The sequence below is a fragment of the Pararge aegeria genome, chromosome 11, assembly GCF_905163445.1.
Source record: "Pararge aegeria chromosome 11, ilParAegt1.1, whole genome shotgun sequence".
Lineage (NCBI taxonomy): Eukaryota > Metazoa > Arthropoda > Insecta > Lepidoptera > Nymphalidae > Pararge > Pararge aegeria.
The window spans coordinates 15,893,469-15,914,516 of NC_053190.1; the positions used below are offsets into that span (position 1 = coordinate 15,893,469).

Consider the following 21,048-nt stretch of genomic DNA (forward strand, 5'->3'; position numbering starts at 1 on the left):
AAAACGACGGGGTTAAGTGAATTTAAAAGGCATCCAAAAGCTTACCAAAACATGCATAGTAAAAAGCAATATCCATCAAAGATGTGCTAAATATATAGAGGCGTTACCGGCTCTCAATCTCTATAGACATTATTAAAGCTACGCTCAGAACTCATTTAAATATGCTACGGATGAAGACAACACGTTGCTTATTAGTATTTTATCATTAATTTAGTACAAAAATACTCATTTGTCCGGAATCGCTAAGCAACTTCACATTTATAAGATCGAACTGCTATTAATATTGTTGTATTATTTCTACGACACATGCAGCTGTAAAGTTTGTATTAAATCCTTCATTTATCAATTTATTTTTCAAGTTACATCCATTAAACTTTGAATTTAGGTTTCCGTTTAAAAATAAAGAAATACATGTTTAATAAATTTTGAAAATCCCAGCTACAAAGGCATCAAAAGATGATGAAAATTTTTATAAAAGTTTCTGATTTTTTATTTCATTTACGTTCATATTTTTTTATTTGCAATAAGACATTTTTCAACCTTTGTAGTTACAAGTTACCAAATCAAAAATTGAACTTAACGTGAGCGAAGCCGCGGGCAAAAGCTTGTATACGTATATAGAGCTATTTACCGCACAGAGTCCGGCATCAAAAAAATCATATAAATATAAGAAAAGATATAATTTTAAAAAGAGATGCAATTTTAATGTATCTAAAACTTTTTAATATAGAAGCTAGCTGATGTTGTCGATATATACAAAATGAAGGGTTTGATATCAAAATTCATAATATAATCCCAAGCGATGTGAATCACGTACCCACTTTATAGTATGAGCCAAATTACCATGACCTCTCAACATGCGATGAGAAGAGAACTAAATGGGATACCGAGTCAGCGCTAACTCGAGGGGTCTCGCGAGAATAGACAAGCGACCCCCAACTCTCGTTAGGATAATATCCTGGGTAGTACCCAATCAATGTAAAGTTGACTTCATACATACGAGCTCATTATAACTGATTTAGTTCAGTTTGGGAATACAGTAATACCGGGATTACAAGTACATTAACAATTTAGCGGCGTTGTTTTGCCTTCGAATTGATCTATAATTTTTTCAACGTCCCACGGCTGGTTACGGGTTTCCTCTCTAAGAAAGTTTAATAAACTTTGATCTAACTTGTTGCTCGTGAAAAGAAACGATGATTTTAAATTAACTCAATGGGCATTCATTGAAATAAGAGGAATTGGATTCGTTCATTCCTAAATTTAAATATTGAGAAAATGCAAAATCTAAGAGATAAAGTGGTTTGTAAAATTATTTTTAGACATATTAGAATTAACAAAACCATAACTGACATTATTAGATTCCGCTCGTGAAATTCAGCTTGACGGCCCCCCTTCGCAGTCCCGTCGTGACTAGGATCCATGTTAATAGCGAAGGGTCGAAATAATATCGACACATCTCAAAATACTCGTGTTATGTATCCATTTCAATATTTCCATTAATAAATTAGTTTTCATTGCACGGGATTTGCAATTGTTGGTTCAGGAGTTACGTCCTAAATCCTCAAAAATCTTCAACAGATCATCGTTTATTTTTTTAAGGATGACCCTGAGAGCATATTCTAACAATGAAAAATAATTATACGTTGATATGCATTAACTTCAATAAGTGTTGCGTGAATATTGACAATATTCCGCGCTGCTCTTTTTAAAGTCAGTTTAAGAGAGTTTCTATGGGCCTCATAAGAAGGCTCAGAGTCAGCGGGCGATGGAGAAAGCAATGTTGGGAGTATCTCTACGTGATCAAATCAGGAATGAGGAGATCCGTAGAAGAACCAGAGTTACTGTCATAGCTCAGCGAGTCGCAAAGTGGAAATGAGTAAGGTGCTCATGGCTCGGAGAACCGATGGACGTTGGGGTTCCAAGGAGCTGGAATGGCGACCCATACTGGTAAACGCAGCGTTGGTCGGCCACCAACGATTCGCTGGGAGCCGCTGGAAACAAGTGGCTCAGGACCGTGATTTTTTGAACTCGTAGTGAGTTTGAAGACCTATGTCCAGCAGTGGACTTTATTCGGTGGAAGTGATGATGATGATGATGAAAGACTAATTTAAAGAGTAATTTTATAAAATCAGCCATCACTAATTTTGTATTCAATAAAAAATATCAAAGCATTTGAAATGGCAGTTTCCCCGCGGGATACCTTCCCGAACTGATAATTAGATTCATCAACCTCAAAGCCAGAGTGAGTTTTTTTTTTCAACGTCTTCCTTCCTCAAACAAGAATTGACGATTCTGTCGATCGTGAAATTTTCCGCTCCAACTCTCAAGTGGGGACCGGGCTTAAAACAAAATGGCTGCGTGGGCAAGTTTAAAAGTTCATTCGAACAGTGCGCTCCATTAGCTTGGGTCGATGTCGGGGTGATTTTTTCGATCCTCTAAGGCCCCTTTTCCGGTTATGCGGATTTCTGCCCGCGAGCGGATCTGGTCCGTACGCGAGCTGCCCATAGAAATTGTAATAACAAGAGCCTAGACATGTTGTGTACCTACGCGTATATTTGTCACCGCGAACGTGACTCACAGTATACTCATTTTTATTTGATACTAGCTGTTGATCGCTCCTTCTTCAGGAAACGTAAGTTTTCTACGGGTTTTTTAGATATTAATACCTAAGTACTTCAAGCATGTAGTACTTGATAACTTTTATGTGTAATCAATAGTTTTCTCAATGCACGTCAAATAATGAAGTGTGTAGGCAAAGTTTTGTTACTTTAGGTTACATTATTGCATTTTTCTTGAGGATCTCTATTTTATCATCATCATATCAACCCATTAACGGCCCACTACAGAGCACGGGTCTCATCCCACAATGAGATGGGGTTACGGCCGTAAATAACCTATATTCATCATCATCATACCAACCCATTAACGGCCCACTACAGAGCACGGGTCTCATCCCACAATGATATGGGATTACGGCCGTATATAACCTATATTCATCATCATCCCAACCCATTAACGGCCCACTACAGAGCACGGGTCTCATCCCACAATGAGATGGGGTTACGGCCGTATATAACCTATATTCATCATCATCATACCAACCCATTAACGGCCCACTACAGAGCACGGGTCTCATCCCACAATGATATGGGGTTACGGCCGTATATAACCTATATTCATCATCATACCAACCCATTAACGGCTCACTACAGAGCACGGGTCTCATCCCACAATGAGATGGGGTTACGGCCGTATATAACCTATATTCATCATCATCATACCAACCCATTAACGGCCCACTACAGAGCACGGGTCTCATCCCACAATGATATGGGGTTACGGCCGTATATAACCTATATTCATCATCATACCAACCCATTAACGGCCCACTACAGAGCACGGGTCTCATCCCACAATGAGATGGGGTTACGGCCGTATATAACCTATATTCATCATCATCATACCAACCCATTAACGGCCCACTACAGAGCACGGGTCTCATCCCACAATGAGATGGGGTTACGGCCGTATATAACCTATATTCATCATCATACCAACCCATTAACGGCCCACTACAGAGCACGGGTCTCATCCCACAATGATATGGGGTTACGGCCGTATATAACCTATATTCATCATCATACCAACCCATTAACGGCCCACTACAGAGCACGGGTCTCATCCCACAATGAGATGGGGTTACGGCCGTATATAACCTATATTCATCATCATCATACCAACCCATTAACGGCCCACGATAGTTTTTCACTTACCATATGCTTGTTCCGCCAATTATAACTATATAAAAAATGTTGTTACGTAATGTACAGTATGAAACACAAAATAACTCGGACGAAGCCACGGGCAACGGCTAGTAGAATATAAAACGAATAGGTGAAAACCGATTTTAACTAAAACTCGCTTGAAATAAACTTTATCATTATAATTGGCTGACCGATCCGGTTAGGATTTAAAAAAAGGCTGTATAGACTAGTTTGAAAGGTCCATTCCGACCGTGCGCTCCATTAGTTTGGGACGATTTTTGGGATCATTTTGGGGGTGATTTTTCCAATCCTCTAACTTTTGGTGGCCGAGGATACCCTATAGCCGCATCGTCGGTGCGCCACTGAAAGTAAACAAGGGTCGCAGAGATTTTTCGCAATTACTTCCGCGTAAACTAACGCGAATATTTTCGTCCATCTACTAACTACCGATATACGAACCCAACATTGATATAGTTATTTTCATTTTGTGTGTTTTTTTGTAAATATAGCTTTTTTCCGGGTTATGTGCGTTTTTAATTTGAGGAAATAAAATATCAATGAGGAAACCTGCATGCCTGAGATTTCTGCATAACGTTCCCAAAGGCGAGTGAAATCTACCAATCCGCACTTCGCAGTGTGGTGGACTACGGCCTCCAACCTTCTCATGCTCCAACGGTGAAGGAAAACATCGTGAGGATGCATGCCTGAGAGTTCTCCATAATGTCCTCAATGGTGTGTGGAGTTCACCACTCCGCAATGGCCCAGCGTGGTGGTCTACGGCCTTAACCGCTTCTCGTTGAATACGATGATGATGATTATAGATATGCCTATATACTCGTAATTACAAATGGTTCCCTGTTCCTGCCCAATAGTTTAACTGCACTTGTATCTAGGATTTTAGTATCAATGGTCGGGTCATATTGTAACTGTATTAGGGCGTTACACAAGACCGGCTCGTTGACCCCTTTCATGGCAGTGCCAAAAATGTGTTGGCATTAATATTGTGGGTGTTGGAACGTTGATAGCGGTTGCCTTTTTGGTCTTCATTAACGTCTTCTTTGATAATAATGAATGGGAAAGTTTTGTACTTACAATGTTTCACGCGAAAATTTAGTGCTGAATACTTTGTGTTTTTATTATAAAACCGTACTATGTTATCATGCAAAGCGTTTATTGGTGCTGTACTTTTATATACTATCTTAAAGATGCGTTTGTAGTTACGGTATCTCACAATTATATGATTTCTGTTTACAATGTTTTACGTGAAAATTTAGTGCTGAATGTGTGCTACTTTGTGTTTTTATTATAGAACCGTACTATCTTATCATGCAAAGCGTTTATTGGTGCTGTACTTTTATATACTATCTTAAAGATGCGTTTGTACTTACGGTATCTCACAATTATATGATTTCTGTTTACAATGTTTTACGCGAAGAATGTAGTACTTGATTTGTGCTCTTTTCTTTGGTATAAAACCGAATTCTTAAGAAAAAAAAAAACATCTTTTAAACACAAAAGGCTAGGTTTGTAAACGTTGCATGAGGTCGGAATGATAATGCGGTTTGCTTTGACGCTCTTAAAATATTGCATACGTATTCTGACTTTCAAATTTGAAATTATTAAAAATAATTAGGTACAGTTTTGCTGTTAAAGAATTTTCAGTACCAGCCCGGGGTTAGCCAAGTTAAGCCGTCGGTCTCGGTTATAATCACTAACTTGTGACAATAGTCGTTTAAGCCCACCGAGCCGCATTGGTGCAACGTGGTAGGTACATGCTCTGGAAACGTCTCTCTTATGAGAGAAGTGACCTTTGCCCAGCCGTGCAATGTTAATAGGAGATGATGATGTTGATTCTGAAGTTATGCCACGTTGTTTTTACATTTGTAACTGGTGGGAGGCTTCGGCCGTGGCTAGTTACCGACCTACCGACAAAGACGATACGATGTCGCCTAGAAACCGATTAGGGGTATGAGTTTTAATATGACTGCCATACTCCCTAACAGGTTAGCCCGCTACCATCTAAGACTGCATCATCACTTACCACCAGGTGAGATTGAAAAAAAACATTATCATCATGATAATAATGGGAATAGGCCTTATCTCTCATAGGAGAGGGAGTTTTAGAGCAGATACCCACCCCTCTGCTCCAGGTTGTTAAAAAACTCTCACACACACACACACCGACCTCTAACGCCGAAAACAAAAAAAAAAGTGCGGCGGGACAACTATTATTTCCATATTTGCTTTGATTCAACATTTGATTCCACATTGAATTGTTGACTCCAACCCTTCTGCGTGGCAAATTTGATTTCGCAATTGAGTGAATCGCGCGGAAAACTGGCAAAGAAAATTTGCATACGCTTTTCAATGTGTTTGCTTTAACTAGCCGTGCCGTGTTTGCGATGATATTTCTATGCGCTAATATTTGCATGTAGTATGTTTAGTTTAAATATTTTCTTCCTAGACGCTATGGGCCTCGTAAGAAGGCTCAGAGTCACTCAGCGAGCGATGGAGTGAGATATGCTCGGAGTATCTCTATTTGAAAGAACCAGAGTTACCGACATATCTCAACGAGTCTCGAAGCTGAAGTGGCAATGGGCGGCACATAACTCGGATGGGCGTTGGTGTCCCAAGGTGCTGGAACAGCAGCACAGAGTATGTCGAATTTGGAACTCCCAAAAAAAGATCTTTGCCCAGCAGTGGACATCTATCGGTTTATTTGATGATGATTTTTGTCTGAATTTTCTCTGATATTTGTCTGAAATCAGCTAAATAAAATAGTACAGGCTCGTAAGCCGAGCATTAATTTATCCGAGCTACTATAGCCAGTATTTAAAATGCGTATAGTTTACTGAACATATTTCCCTTATGCTACTCATGTTTTCCTTATCCTAAGCTTTCCTGGCAGGAATCGCTACTAAGCCCGCTTTTTGTATACTGCTTCTGTTTGTGTTTTTTTTATTCTTCTAGTTTTTTTTTAACCTGTAGTGTACAATTGAAGAGTATAAATAAATAAATTAATAAAGTAGACGAAACAACGAATTGAGAGTACGATTTTTTGCGACGTCGCTCGCATCCTCTGTAGGTTGCTTCTTACGCGTCGAACTTATGTAGGTGGAGTAATAATTAATAAATATATATATATATATATATATATATATATATATATATACTATACATACATATATATATATATATATATATATATACTATACATACATATATATATATTGCTATAGCTTATTTATTCGAGAACATTGTAATTTTTGTAGGTGCGGAAGTTCAAGGTATAAGCTATCACAAAATTTTTCGCTTAATCGGCAAACTACCAGTAAACGTAGATGAAGATTAGTTGTTTATCCACGTGAAATTCGAAAATAGTTATTCTTGCGAGAATTTTCCTGGATAAAATTTAGTGTTTACTTTAATTTAGGGTATAGGTATGCAACTTATATCCATTCCCAGAAAATCTAAATCTTAATATTATTTGGTATTTCTGCGTGAGTTTCTTTTCTTCATGTTACAAACGTGTTCAAATTCAAACAGTTACGTATCCCACAGGAATAAACTTGACTCAATACATCAATAAGTGTTTACAGTTCCACGGACTGAACTGAAGCTTATCTAAAAGTGTGAATCAATACATTACCGTACACCGTAGGGAAATCATTGGACCTAGGCGATCCTTTCCTTGCATTGGCTGGCAAATTATCGTATCCAGGCTAACTATAGGCAGAAAACATGAAGGTATATAAAAACAGACTGTATTAAAACTGCAAGCTAGTACCAAATACAATCTGGAGTGTATTGTGATAAGTGTTAATAGCTCAGTAGTTAGGGCTTCAGCCTGTCTGGTAACTAGTTCAAACCCTGGCACGCAACGCTAACTTTTCGGAGTTATGTGCGTTTCAAATTTCAAATATCACATGCTTTGACGGTAAGGAAAACATCGTGAGGAAACCTGCATGCCTGCGAGATCTCCATTATGTTCTTAAACCATATTGGTTTTATGGTATCCCAATCTTAAAACCAATCTTCACTTGACCAGCAAGATGGACAATACCCGTCTCATGTTGATGGTGATCATTAGATACATCACCCAAGCAAACACACCGCGTCGCTCGCAATCTCTACTGGGTGTTTCTAACGCACCGAATATAAATTTTTACTCTAATATAAGCGATTTTATATTTTTTGTTCTGTTGTAATTGTATGAGACTATTACATATTTTGACCGGGTGGCGATTGGGTGAGAAAAAAGGCCGTGATAATACATTCTCTAAAAGGTTCGTTTATAAATAAATAAAAAATAATACAAAGCGAATCGGGTGTAAACTGTAAATCAGTATCTACATTCCAGAGTACCGAGGGAAATCAGTCGGCTAGGATTTTGCTTAGTGTTTCGTTATATTAGCATGTGAATAATTAACGTACATTTTTCTTCACTTTTTTTTTCGTAATTCCCGCGGGATATATAAAGAGGATTTATATTTTCTTCAGTAGTAGTACTTGCTTCAAAACCTTAGAAGTAAAATAGGTAACACAAAATTTTAATTCAAAAATTCTTTATTCAAGTCAGGCACTTAGAGGCAATCTATGTTTTCATTATTGCGAGGTGAACCACATTCGTTAACCTGAAACTAAAGCAAGGAGGGTTCTAAACCTTCCCTGATCTAACACAACTACACACAACCCACAATAAACTTAGCCTGGCATTTTTTGCTATCAACATCTCACAGTCAATAAATTCATTAGCTATGAAGTTAGAGCAATTCCTACTTTTTGTATCGTTTATGTAATAGTCCTTTCCAAGATTGCATAGTCATCCCGGACAAAATCGCGGGGTAGCGTGTTAAAGATATATATATATATAAGTAGATAAACACCTTATTGCCCGAAATTAAAAAAATAAAAAAAATATATTAGTATCGACAAATTATTAAACAATAGGTACGCTTTTAGATTAAAGCTATCTTTTCCAGATTCCAGAAATAAATATGTAGTTTTCTTTCATTTGTTTTTATATCACATTCTGTGAAAGCTCCAATTCTCAACCTATTACAGATACAGCCCGCTGTCAGACAGACGGATGGACGGACAGATTGACAGCGAAGCTTAGAGGGCTTTAGAAGTAATTCCGAGTGTGAATTTGGATTACTGGAAACTAGGAAGAAGATACATATAAGCGCCAATGAATCACGTTTTAACCGGCGCAAGATCTTGCAAAGCCTTTATCTAATTACGCGGGCAATCATCAATCACGGCACAGCAGGACAAATGTTGTACAAACTGGACGATTTGTCACACCCCGTAATCAGAGCGGCCTTGAGAACCGTTAAAGCCGGAGCGATGGGACTTTAATTAACGGGAACTAAATAAGAATATAAATAAATGGTTATAGTAGTCGAGGGTATTTCTTTGGATTGTAAGCTTCAATGGGGTGCCTCTAAGAGGCATTAGCGGGTAAACTTAGCTCAGCTGCCTATGCAGTCAGAAAAAATAGAGAGTTTACAGACATTGAAACTTCTAGGCTTGTCTATTCTGCGTACTTTCATAGTGTTATGTCATACGGGATCTTGCTATGGGGCAAAGCAGCTGATATAGATGCTATATTTATATTACAAAAAAGAGCTGTCCGATCAATATACAAACTGAGATCACGCGAATCTCTCCGTGAAAAAGGTATACTTACAGAAGCTTCGCAATATATTTATAACAATAAATAATCTTTATAAAAAAAAGTGGAAATAAACAATCGGCTTTCTAGAAACGGTCATGAATTAGTGGAAAATTCAGTAAACCTTTGTGGGACTGAGTATATGCGTTTTTAACATGATACCGAGGTAATATAAGATTTACCATTACATAAGTTTAAGGAATGTATAAAAACCCTTTTAATACATCGTGGTTACTATACTATGGCTGAATTTCTTAATAACAAGGTGCCTGGAAGCAAGCCGCTCCGCTTTCATCTCACAGAAGATAGAACAATGATTAGTAAATTGTTCAATCATGTTGAAAAAGAGCAACTGTTGTGTTTCTTGCCGGCTTCTTCTCGGTAGAATCTGCCTTCCGAACCGGTGGTAGTCACTACAAACAGACATACTTGACGTTTCAAAAGTGCTTATGATAGGCCTACTTGAAATAAATGAATTTTGAATTTTAATTTTATTTTCTTACAAGTTAGCCCTCGAATGCAATCCCACCTGTGATAAATGAAGCTGTCTTAGATTAGGTTAACCGGTTAGGGACAGTAACATACAACGTGTATTTGAGTGATAAATAAATATTTATTTAATTTTAAATAAAGAAATACTATTTTAACAACCCGTATGCCCAGCGTGATAATTGGCAAACCCACTCGTTGAGAACGATCTTTAGGACTGTTATGATGGTAACTTTAGTATTTTATTACTTTATATACAAAGATGAATTTTTTAACGTTCCAATTGTTCCTTCTTCATTGTTATATTTATTCCTTTTTCTTTTAAATTTACATGGTTACCTAAAATCCGAGTTGATACTAAAAATGTTTTGAATAGATTAAAATTATCTTACAATTATTGTTTGGTGACGACCCGGGATTCGCACTGAAGATCTCATGTTTCTGACTACTGGACCTAAAAGAATAAATGCCTACATTCAAATATGGATGTATGTGATGGTGTAAATGTGTTCAGAGACCAATCGATAAGTCGTCGTTAGTATAGAAAAGCACATTATATATGTGCATTTATATAAATAATATAATATATATACCAGTTTATGGTAAACGCACTCATTACTATTTCAGATTACAAGGCGTGATAATAGTACATACAATTATCAACCTTATAATAGCCATCGCGGCAGTAACTTGCGTGTCTAACAATGCAATTTAAACTGCGATGAATCAGCTGTACTTGGGTATCGGCATAATCTCGGAAAACCTTTGTCTAATTAGACAGACTAACATCGGTCACTCTGGAACACAGAATTAAGAACGTACAGAAACCGTGTACACGACTAATATTTGTCATTTATTATAAGAAGAGGAACCCGGTTAGAGCAATAATTCACACCCAAGCTTTTTTATCGATTACGTAGTCAAATTCAAATTCAAAATTTCTTTATTCATGTAGGACTATCACAGGCACTTATGAAGCGTTCATACATATTTGTTTACATAATTGTAACGGGATGGTGATAACTTCGTTCGCCAACTTAAATCTAAAGCTACGAGGGTTCCAAACGCGCCCTGGTCTAAGAAGAGCCCACAACAAACTTAGCCGGGTAAATTTATTTTTTTGTTATCACCATCTTCCAGTAAATTTAAATTAAGCTATGAAGCTAGAGCAATTCACACCCAAGCTTTTTTATCGTTTAAATAATCCTTAATGTTATAATAGGATTTTTCTGTAAGCTTGAATTTTATATAAACTTTGAACTTATTGAGAGACAACTCTAAGATTTCATTTGGTAATTTGTTATAAAATAATATACAATTGCCCTTGAATGAATTAGTCCTTTATAATAGGACTTTTGTATAAGCTAAAATAAACTACAAGAACGTAATCGTTTGGATATTGCAAAATCCTGCGCATAGGTGAAATTAATGTGATGCAAAATAGGATACTTATTGCTAATTTATTTTGGTTTTGCTAAATTTTTTGCGGTGATAGCGCCGAACGCGGTAGGAGCTCGACTTCACTTTGGAAGAGCCGAGTACGAATCCCAGCACGCATGTCTAACTTTCGTGAGTTATGTGCGTTTTAAGTAATTAAAATATCATTTGCTTCAACGGTGAACACGAAAACATCGTGAGGAAACTTGCATGCCTGAGAGTTCTACATAATGTTCTGAAAGTTTTTTGGAGTCAACTCTGTACTGGGACAGCGTGGTGGACTACGGCCTTCACCCCTTCTCATCGTGGGAGGAGACCCGTGCTCTGTAGTGGGCCGGTAATGGGTTGATGTGATGATGATGATGATGATGATGAGTAATTTTCGGCCGTCTCAAAACAGCAATTAACGTAACTAAGTAATTTGTACAATATTATTGCTGATTTCTAGTTCAGGACAGGAGTGGCAAATGAGAAAGTCCTTAAGCAAGCAGGGATGCCCAGTCTCTATGCTCTACTAAAGCAAAGACGCTTGACGATGGACCCTTCTCGTTTGCCTCGACAGGTTCTTCTTGGTGTGGTGGCGCATGCTAAAAGGCCAGTGGGCCGACCTCGCTTAAGGTTTAAAGACTGCGCCAAGAGGGACATAACCGGATTCAACATCGACCGTAGGCATTCGGAGAGGCTTTCGGAAGGAAGAGATGAATGGCGCAAGAGCATTAATGAGGCATGCCGTATCTATGACGAAGGCATACCACGGGATCTTCAGATTACGCCGAAGGGTTCAACTGCCATATTTGTGGCCGAAAATGTCGCTCGCGCATCGGCTTATTTAGCCATACAAAAAAGTGTCGCTTAGACAGTGTTTGAACCGTCGATCATGACGTACAGGCCAAAAACACCAAACCTCATGACCGCCTTGATTATTGTTGATTTTTAGTAGCATTGAATACCGAACCTCCACCTATTTTGGCAGTTTGTCCAAATTGCTAGACGTTAATACTGACCCTAGAGACAAAAATGTAAAATTGAGGCATCAGTGGGGACTCGTCGTATGCAATTAGTTTGGTAAAATGGTCACGACTCCGTCGGGTCATAAACGGGTATCGAGAAAAAAGGGTTCGTAATCTCATAGGTATGGATGCCGGCGGACATATCGGAGGAGCGTTAATAAGAATTTTCCCGATTGCAAATTCCACAAGAGAAATATGAAGTGAAATAAGGTTTAATTCTAGAATATAGAAAAAAGTCTTTTTTTCTCGCCTTAGCAGTTGCTCTCGACATGGTCTGAATCTGGGATAAAATCATCATGTGATATACAATTATTTCTTATACGTCTTTTTATAATATCTCAGGAAATTTTCAAAGAAAGCTTCCTATCATTCCTATGCCATGGGAATAAACTAAAGCGTGCATTATGAAAATTAAGCTTTATTTGTTGTGTACGATGCAATTTATAAATTCTTCAATCTTCACACTCCTCACCAAACAAATTTTCGCATTTTACTCTATACGAACGTAGAAAAATTAAAAACTACAGTGTACAGACTCTCCTGGATTTCGCGGAGTGTAGCAAATTGTTCATATTATGCCATAGAATTCCGCAGTGGCGTGCAAACAGGATATGCACTAAGCGGGTAGATAATATAAAATGAGAAAAAAATCCAGTACGTGTTATAAAAAACTTTATGATAGGCTTCGTAAGAGTTATAAAAGCCTTAAGTTTTTATAACTCATATTAAAGATTTTCATAATTCTGTATCATCTGCATACAGTGCATACCATCTATGCACGCCACTGGAATTGCGCAAAGTAACGCCTACATGTATCCAATATTTACGTTTATTATTAAATCAACCAATGCAAAATCTCAGATTTTAGGACCAGGACTTTGGGCTGGAAATTCGGTATCAGTTAGTGTGTTAACATTTGTTTTTATATTCAACCGATAGACTGCTATATTTGGAATAAGGTCTTTTAAAGGATATCCACACTCTACGGTCTGAGAAAGCAGTGTATATTTGACTTCGCTCTCGGACCGAGGTTGACTGTAGGCACAACAGCTATAATTTTCTGGAGTGCATTTAAAAAAATTCAATAAAACTTGCTTTAACTTTGAATAAAAAAAAAAACAGTAAAAGATGCTGCATGCCTTTGAATTTCCCATAATGATCTCAAAAGTGAGTTAAGTATACGGCTGTAGTCCACCACGCTATTTCTGATTGGCATTTGGCCAGCGTGGTGAACTACGGCAAAAGTCTTTCGGCCTGTGCCTGGCAGGTAAAGGTTCAAACCTTTAATGATGACGTTGACGGTTTTGTGCTACTTGTGTCCAGCGTCTTCTTTGGTTTGTCAAACCGTCTAATTTTTTCAGATGTATTAGTTTAATTAGCCTCAATATTGTAACTATGAATTAATTAATAGTCATGCATTGTGTCTATATGGCGCAAACGTTTACACTTCATTTATTTTTAAACGCATGTACGCACCCCGCAGACGTGTCGGGCTAGAGTAATTAGATACTTCATGATTTCCTCGGTCGCGAGGAAGCGTGACCAGTCTTGTACATGAACCTAGTATCAACGGTATATACTCGTATCTTGTACAATTCTAGCGCCCTGGACACAGCGTGGTCTCTATTCTGCGTCCATTACGGCGTTGAAGTTTGCATTCTGCGTCCAATCACAGGACTCCTGCGATTGGGCGCGCCTTGTGATTGGTAGTACGCGAGACGCTTACTTAAAGGCGCAAAGCTTGCCTGTTAGGGAAGTAACTACATAAGCCGACTAGTAAGTTATTATGCAGTCTAATGCTTAAATCATAAGGTAAGGGTTAACTTGTAATTAAATAAAAAAAAACAAGAATGCAACACGCTGTAGCGTAGTAGTCCCAGAAGGAACAACAGAAAACGATGAATAGGACATGGATAAAATATAATTTCGTTTGGGCGAATTAAATTGCCATGTCACGCCAAAGTTTTTAGACATTTAAAGTCAAAGTCAGAGCCATAGTAATCGTTAGAGACTTCTGAGCACTTCCTCATAAACCTTTTGCAACCCTTTCTTTTGAAAGAGTTGGCCTGTGCCAGCAACGGCTCGTTCGCATGCTTAAGATGATGAAGATGACGTAATTTTTCAATTATCTGATTGACGGAACTTACCTAGACCTCATAGTATCTTTTGTGAATAAAAGTAATAAAATAACACTCGTTCAAAGGTGAATGAGGTCCTTTCATTTGAAGGAATCAAAGACTTATTTCACGGGCGAAAAGGCATCAACAAAAACCATCCCTACAGTCCCTGCGTAGAGGGTACGAGATACAAGGGTAGATAATTGTAAGTACCGCATTGTCTCAATTGAGGCTACCCTACCGCATTGAGGTCCCTCGTCAACTTTATTAACTTTGCTACCTTTTCATGTTGAGGTGTTTTGGACCCTTCCGGAATGTCATCATATTTTTGAGCACTCGAAGGTTATTATAATACAACTCCAAATTAATACATATTCGAAAATTTAATTTATGTCCATAAAAATATAATAAAAATTAAAAAGAAAATGGACTGTAACAATATTAATATTACACGCAAAAATAAACTCGTTGAGCAGTTTACTTTAATATTAAGGATTACTTAAACGATAAATGAGATTGGATGTGAATTGCTCTAGTTTCATAGCTTAATTTAAATTTACTGTGAGATGGTGATAGCAAAAAAAAATTACCCGACTAAGTTTGTTGAGGGCTCTTCTTAGACCAGGGCGCGTTTGGAACCCTCATAGCTTTAGGTTTAAGTTGCCGAACGAAGTTATCACCATCCTCTTACAATTATGTAAACATATATGTATGAACGCTTCATAAGTGCCTGTGATAGGCCTATATGAATAAAGAAAATTTGAATTTGAAATTTGAATGATCAAAAATTAAATTTTCAACAGTACAACAATGGTAGATTATGATGTGAGTGTGTTTTACTGGTCATTTTTCAAGAAAGAATAATGATCTATTCACACGTTCATTCATTCATACATGTAACGTTTATTAACACACATGCTAGGAAGAAAAATAGACTTCCAAATAGACACCAACATATTCAGAAAAGGACAAAGCCTTTTTGCTGTTTTCTATTGTGTGAAAGCTTTGTAGACCGCTTGGTATTTTTCTCTAGATTTTGGTAGCAATAGATTATCACTCGCGTTTCTCGCTGACAGCCGATTGGCGCAGTGGGCAGCGAACCTTCTTTCTGAGTCCAAGGCCGTAGATTCGATTCCTATAACTGGACAATCTTTGTGTGATGTACATAAATGTTTGTCAGTGTCTGGGTGTACCTATATGGTATAATTATTTATGTAGGTACATTATTCATAAAGTTATTCATCAGTTATCATAGTACCCATAACACAAGCTACGCTTACTTTGGGACTAGATGGCGATGTGTAATAATAAATAAATAAATATATATACTGCGACAATACACACATCGCCATCTAGCCCCAAAGTAAGCGTAGCTTGTGTTATGGGTACTAAGACGCCTGATGAATATTTTTGCGAAATATATACATAAATACTTAGTATATACATATAATAAGATGTGTATATTGTCGTAGTATATTTAATTATTTTATTTTATGCCTCCATTAGAATTACTGGCGGGCGCAAATCTACGTATTGCTCTTCTTCAGTCCTTTAATTTCTTTTTTTTTTATAATGATAAACCACACGCGAAAAAATTAAGATCATTATATTCAAGGGAAATAGTGTGCAGTTTTTTTTTTTGCGTTATCCAACGAAGCGCATCCAAAACCTAAGCGCGCAAACAAAATTAAACACAATAGATACAGCCCACAGTAAAAATATAATAAATAATAATAAATAAAAAACAGAAATAATAGATTATAGAGGAAGATTTTACTAACAAAATATACCAACCACCCTAAATGGCTTGCAAAAACTACAAAGATTTCCTTGACAGGGTTAAAGTAGGAATACCGAAATATAGATTTACAATATCCCATCAAATCCTTCCCGAGGTTCCCTTACAAGGAAAAAGGGTCAAAGGCACGACAACTTAAAACATATAAGAAATATACTACAACGAAGAAACGTACGCTCGACGGAAGCTTAGATATTTAAACTTTGTGCATATGTAGTATTTTTATTTCTGTCTCTCAGATTGTAATAAAGGGTTTTTTTTTTATTTGTATACGACGATAAAGCGTCTTTTCGAGAAGACACAGATATATATTTTTTTAGTTAGTTTGTATATTATCAGATATTTATTTAGTTTGATCGTTAAATCTGTATAACCATGCATAAAATATTAATACATAAACCGTTCTATTAAAGTCATTCCTCTAAGAAAGTAATAAACCGATTTTATGTAATTTTTTTCAAAATGTTAGTGTCCATTCGAAAAGACCTATTTACATACACACATATCTCATGTATTTTTTTTGGTTTAGTTTTTGTTTAGTACCTACTGTTTTTAATTATTCTGTTATATAATAGAGTAGATGGGTCGTACTTACCAAACAATTATTATTATTAAAAAATGTGACCTTATAAAATCGAATAAAACTGATCATATCATCTGCCCAAAATGACCTCATTGTTCGATTGGAACTATGGAAATATACCCTTCTTTTGTCACACCATAAAACACTTTGATCTTTTTTAGGGATTTGTTTTTTATGGCCGCTCTACCGTTTGGGTAAATCTCTTTGACGAGGCCATTACGGGCACTGGTCAAAGTGGATATCGATTTGGCATTAACCGATTGTAAAGGCCATCAAAGGTGAATAAAGGCCTCACATTTTGGCGGAATCAAGGACCTTTTAGACTTATTACACGGCCGGAGGGCAGGGAATTAAAAAAACCTGTATGGTAATCTTTACCATATAAAGAATTCAACAGAATAAAAAAACTTTATTGCAACACAACACAATAGGAAAAACACAGTGATATAAGTAATAGTACTAAGTGCTAGGGTGCAAAGGCGGCCTTATCTTAGTGATAAAGCCGCCTTTTAAAGGCAACCTGAGCGTGCGAAGCTGATAAAAACGTGGAAAGTGGTTATATCTATATAAATTATAATGCTGATGAGCTTATTTTTGTTTGTTCTTGTAATCTCTCGAATTAAAAGTCGATTTTGAAAAATATTCTTAAATTTTTAGATACATATAACATTCAAAATAACAAACTTGTCTCACGATTTATAAACATACATTATATATAAATGAATCATGTGATTTTTTATATCAATGTTGTTTTAAATGAAATTTTATTGTTTTTTTTTTATGGGTCTTATTTATTTATATAACTTTTGTTATAGAGATACTCGTAGATTATACAATTTGTTTATTCGTAAATTTTTATTAATTAATTATTTATACTAGTTGTATTGGTTTATGGTATGCCTATGTTATACCCTGGACTGTGTGAAAATAATCAAATCCATCCTTTTTTGAATACAGAAGATCTGAAGTGCTTGAAGTGCACTCTCACAAAATTCATTTATTTCAAGTAGGCCTAATATAAGCACTTTTGAAACGTCAAGTCTGTCTGTGTGTAGTGACTCTACCACCGGTTCGGAAGGCAGATTCTACCGAGAAGAAGGCGGCAAGAAACTCAGCAGTTGCTCTTTTCCAACATTAACAATTTACATTTTACATTTCAAAATTCATTTTTCTATCTTGTGAGAGATGAAAGCGGAGCCGGATGCTTCCAAGCAACCTTGTCATTAAGAAATTCATCAATTGTATAATAACCTCGCTGTAATAAATGTGTTTTAACACATTCTTTAAACTTATGCATTCTCTATTACAAATGAGAAAGGCTGAGGCCGTCGTCCTCCACGCTGGCCATGTGCGGATTGGTATGCTTCACACGCTCTTGAGACCACTCTGGTGAAGACTCAGGCACGCAGGTTTTCCAACGATGTTTTCCTTCACCGTGATAAAGTTTTAGAATAGTAATACTGAAATAATAAGGTCATTCATTATATCAACCGATAGACGTCCACTGCTGGACATAGGTCTTTTGTAGGGAGTTTCAAATTCCATGGTTCTATGCTGCTTGGATCCAGCGGCTACCTGCGATGCGCTTAATGTCGTCTGTCCACCTCGAGGGGGTCGACCAACGCTGCGCTTACCAGTTCAGGGCTGCCATTCCAGCACCTTGGGACCCCAACGTCCATCCTTTCTCCGAACTATGTGCCCGTTCCATTGCCACTTCAGCTTCGCGACTCGTTGAGCTATGTCGGTAACTCTGGTTCTTCTACGAATCACCACATTTCTGATTTGATCGCGTAGAGATACTCCGAGCATAGCTCTCAATTAAGTCATTATTTTCTTTCTTTTTAATAATAGCCAACAAAAATACGGCTTTGTGCCATTCACCTAAAAATCGATGCACGCCATTTTTAGTTTATAGGTGAAAAATTAGTCGCAGTAAACAATATCGGCCTGCCGTAAATGCATTAGCCAGTTTTATATCGCCGGCTTTGTTCAAATAACTCGGTTTTATTGTGCAATATTTTCAAATAGTTTATAGATTTATTATCCTGCAACTTAGTTTGCTTATCGATAAAGCTTATACAATGGTGCAAATTAGTTTTACTATACTACTTAAGGGAGATGGAACATGATCATCATGTCAACCGATCGACGTCCTCTACTGAATATAAGTTTTTTTGTTAGTTTCAAAATCCACAGTCCTGGGCCATTTGTTTCTAGCGGCTGCCGGCGACTCGCTTGATGTCTGCTATCCACCGGGGACTGACCTATTCGTTAACCGATGCGGTGTCGCCATTCCAGCACCTTAGAAGTTACAATCCCAACGTCCATAGGTTCTCCAGGCTATATGCCTCGCTCATTGCCACTTCAGCTTCGCGACTCGCTAAGCTATGTCGGTAACTCTGCTTCTTCTGCGTATCTTCTCATTTCTGGCACGATCATGTATAGATACTCCTGGCACAGCTCTGAAGATAGATAGATATAAAAACAAAGATATCTTTATTCGAAGTTCAAATACAAACTTTTGAAATATTAGAATTTCATACAAATTTTCTTCCTCGATTGAAGAAAATTTAACCTTCAAGAATTTAAAAATAATCACCTTTCGGGTGCTTATGAAATATTCTCACGAAACTTCCAAATTTCTACCATCAGCAGTTTGGTCTGTGGGTTGTTGGTCCTTTAGCCAGTTATAGAATATTTTTTTTAATATTACCTCGAAATACATTAGCAATAGTTTGAGGGGGCGAAAAACTTTGCCTAGTTTAATAGATTTTGTAAATTAGTTTTCCCAGAAAAAGTGTCTACATTGTAACAGTATACCTCTGTAGTCGTCACCGCCAGTCTGTGTCAATTGGCACGGGTATATTTTAACAGGCATCTGTCGGCAAGAAATGTATTGGCAGCTGACATTACAGTTTCTTACTTTCTGAATGGACGATTCAAATAATTATTATTGTCTCGGGTTATGTTTTCTGATATTTATTTTGAGACATTTAGTATTGAATAACCCATTGGTGTCAGAATATCTAAACAAAAACTGAATTGTAGGTTTCTCTTTAATATATATAGATTTTTAAGACATCAATATCAATTAATTTAATCTGATTTAATTCATTTTTGTTTTGTTTCCTAATAATTGATGAAGTTAAATTATTCATTGTAACTTAGCTTTAAATATTTATACTTTTAAAGGTTTATATTAACAGACTAATAATTAACTGTAAATAATTTATAGGAATGACTTTTTACATTTGAATGCATGCTGTGATAACCTGTAAATAGTTGAACGTTAACTATGTGACTCATTCCAAAAAAAGAGCAAGTTTAAATGTATCTACAGTTGGTTGTCCATTATAAATAAATTAATTAATTAATAGTCAAACCCTCTTATTGGGATAGGCCTTTAGTCCAGCAGTGGACTGTTACAGGCTTTTGATGATCGATCTTTGAGTCACCAAGTGATAGAAGTTAGTCGGCTAGATATATTCACAATGATAATTGCATCTAGATATTGCCGAAAAACTAATGAAGATATTTCTTGTTACAGATGCACCATCCAATACAGATGAAACCGGCTGACAGTGAAAACAGAAACGGTATGTTATTTTATATTATCTTTCTTGTTGTATAAATTCTCATAAAGCTCTCGCTGCTAGAGTTATTAACTTGGTGTAAATACCTCTAATTTTTCAATACTACATTTAAACTTTATCGATATTAAATAATCAAAGAGAATACAAACATCAACTAAAACACTTTTTAAAATTGACAATTAGGACGCTATCAAATTACTCTAAAGGCTCATTTTTGATATACATTTTACTAGTAACATATTAAATTAATGCTTTCTTAGAAACGTAGGTATGTAAAGTTTTACTTTAAGTGTCATAAGAAAACACAAAAACATAGATACTAACGCCATAGTATTGTCAGGTATAAATGTAAACATATATTTTCTTACAACAAAAGATCTCAGTTCATTTAACTACCTATTACCGTTAATTTGAATTTACAATACAACATTTCCTAGTTTAAATATTAAAATAATCTAAATGCAATTAATGCGTTAATAAACATGTTTTAATTAATTAATATCTAATTAATTCGGAAATAATGCAGCCATGATACCGACCCACGTTATCGATTGTACGTAATGACTTTTTAATGCTA

The 21,048-nt window shown here is 36.6% G+C and overlaps 1 protein-coding gene across 6 annotated transcripts in view; it reads left to right on the plus strand.

Moving 5' to 3' along the window:
• Positions 1-21,048, plus strand: part of LOC120627240 (CUGBP Elav-like family member 1) — a 207,408-nt gene that overhangs the window by 59,962 nt on the left and 126,398 nt on the right. For all 6 annotated transcript variants that reach the window (XM_039895140.1, XM_039895144.1, XM_039895142.1 and 3 more), the window contains one exon: positions 20,426-20,474. In XM_039895140.1, coding sequence (XP_039751074.1) covers positions 20,426-20,474 — 49 coding nt within the window. The remainder of the gene's footprint in view (positions 1-20,425; positions 20,475-21,048) is intronic.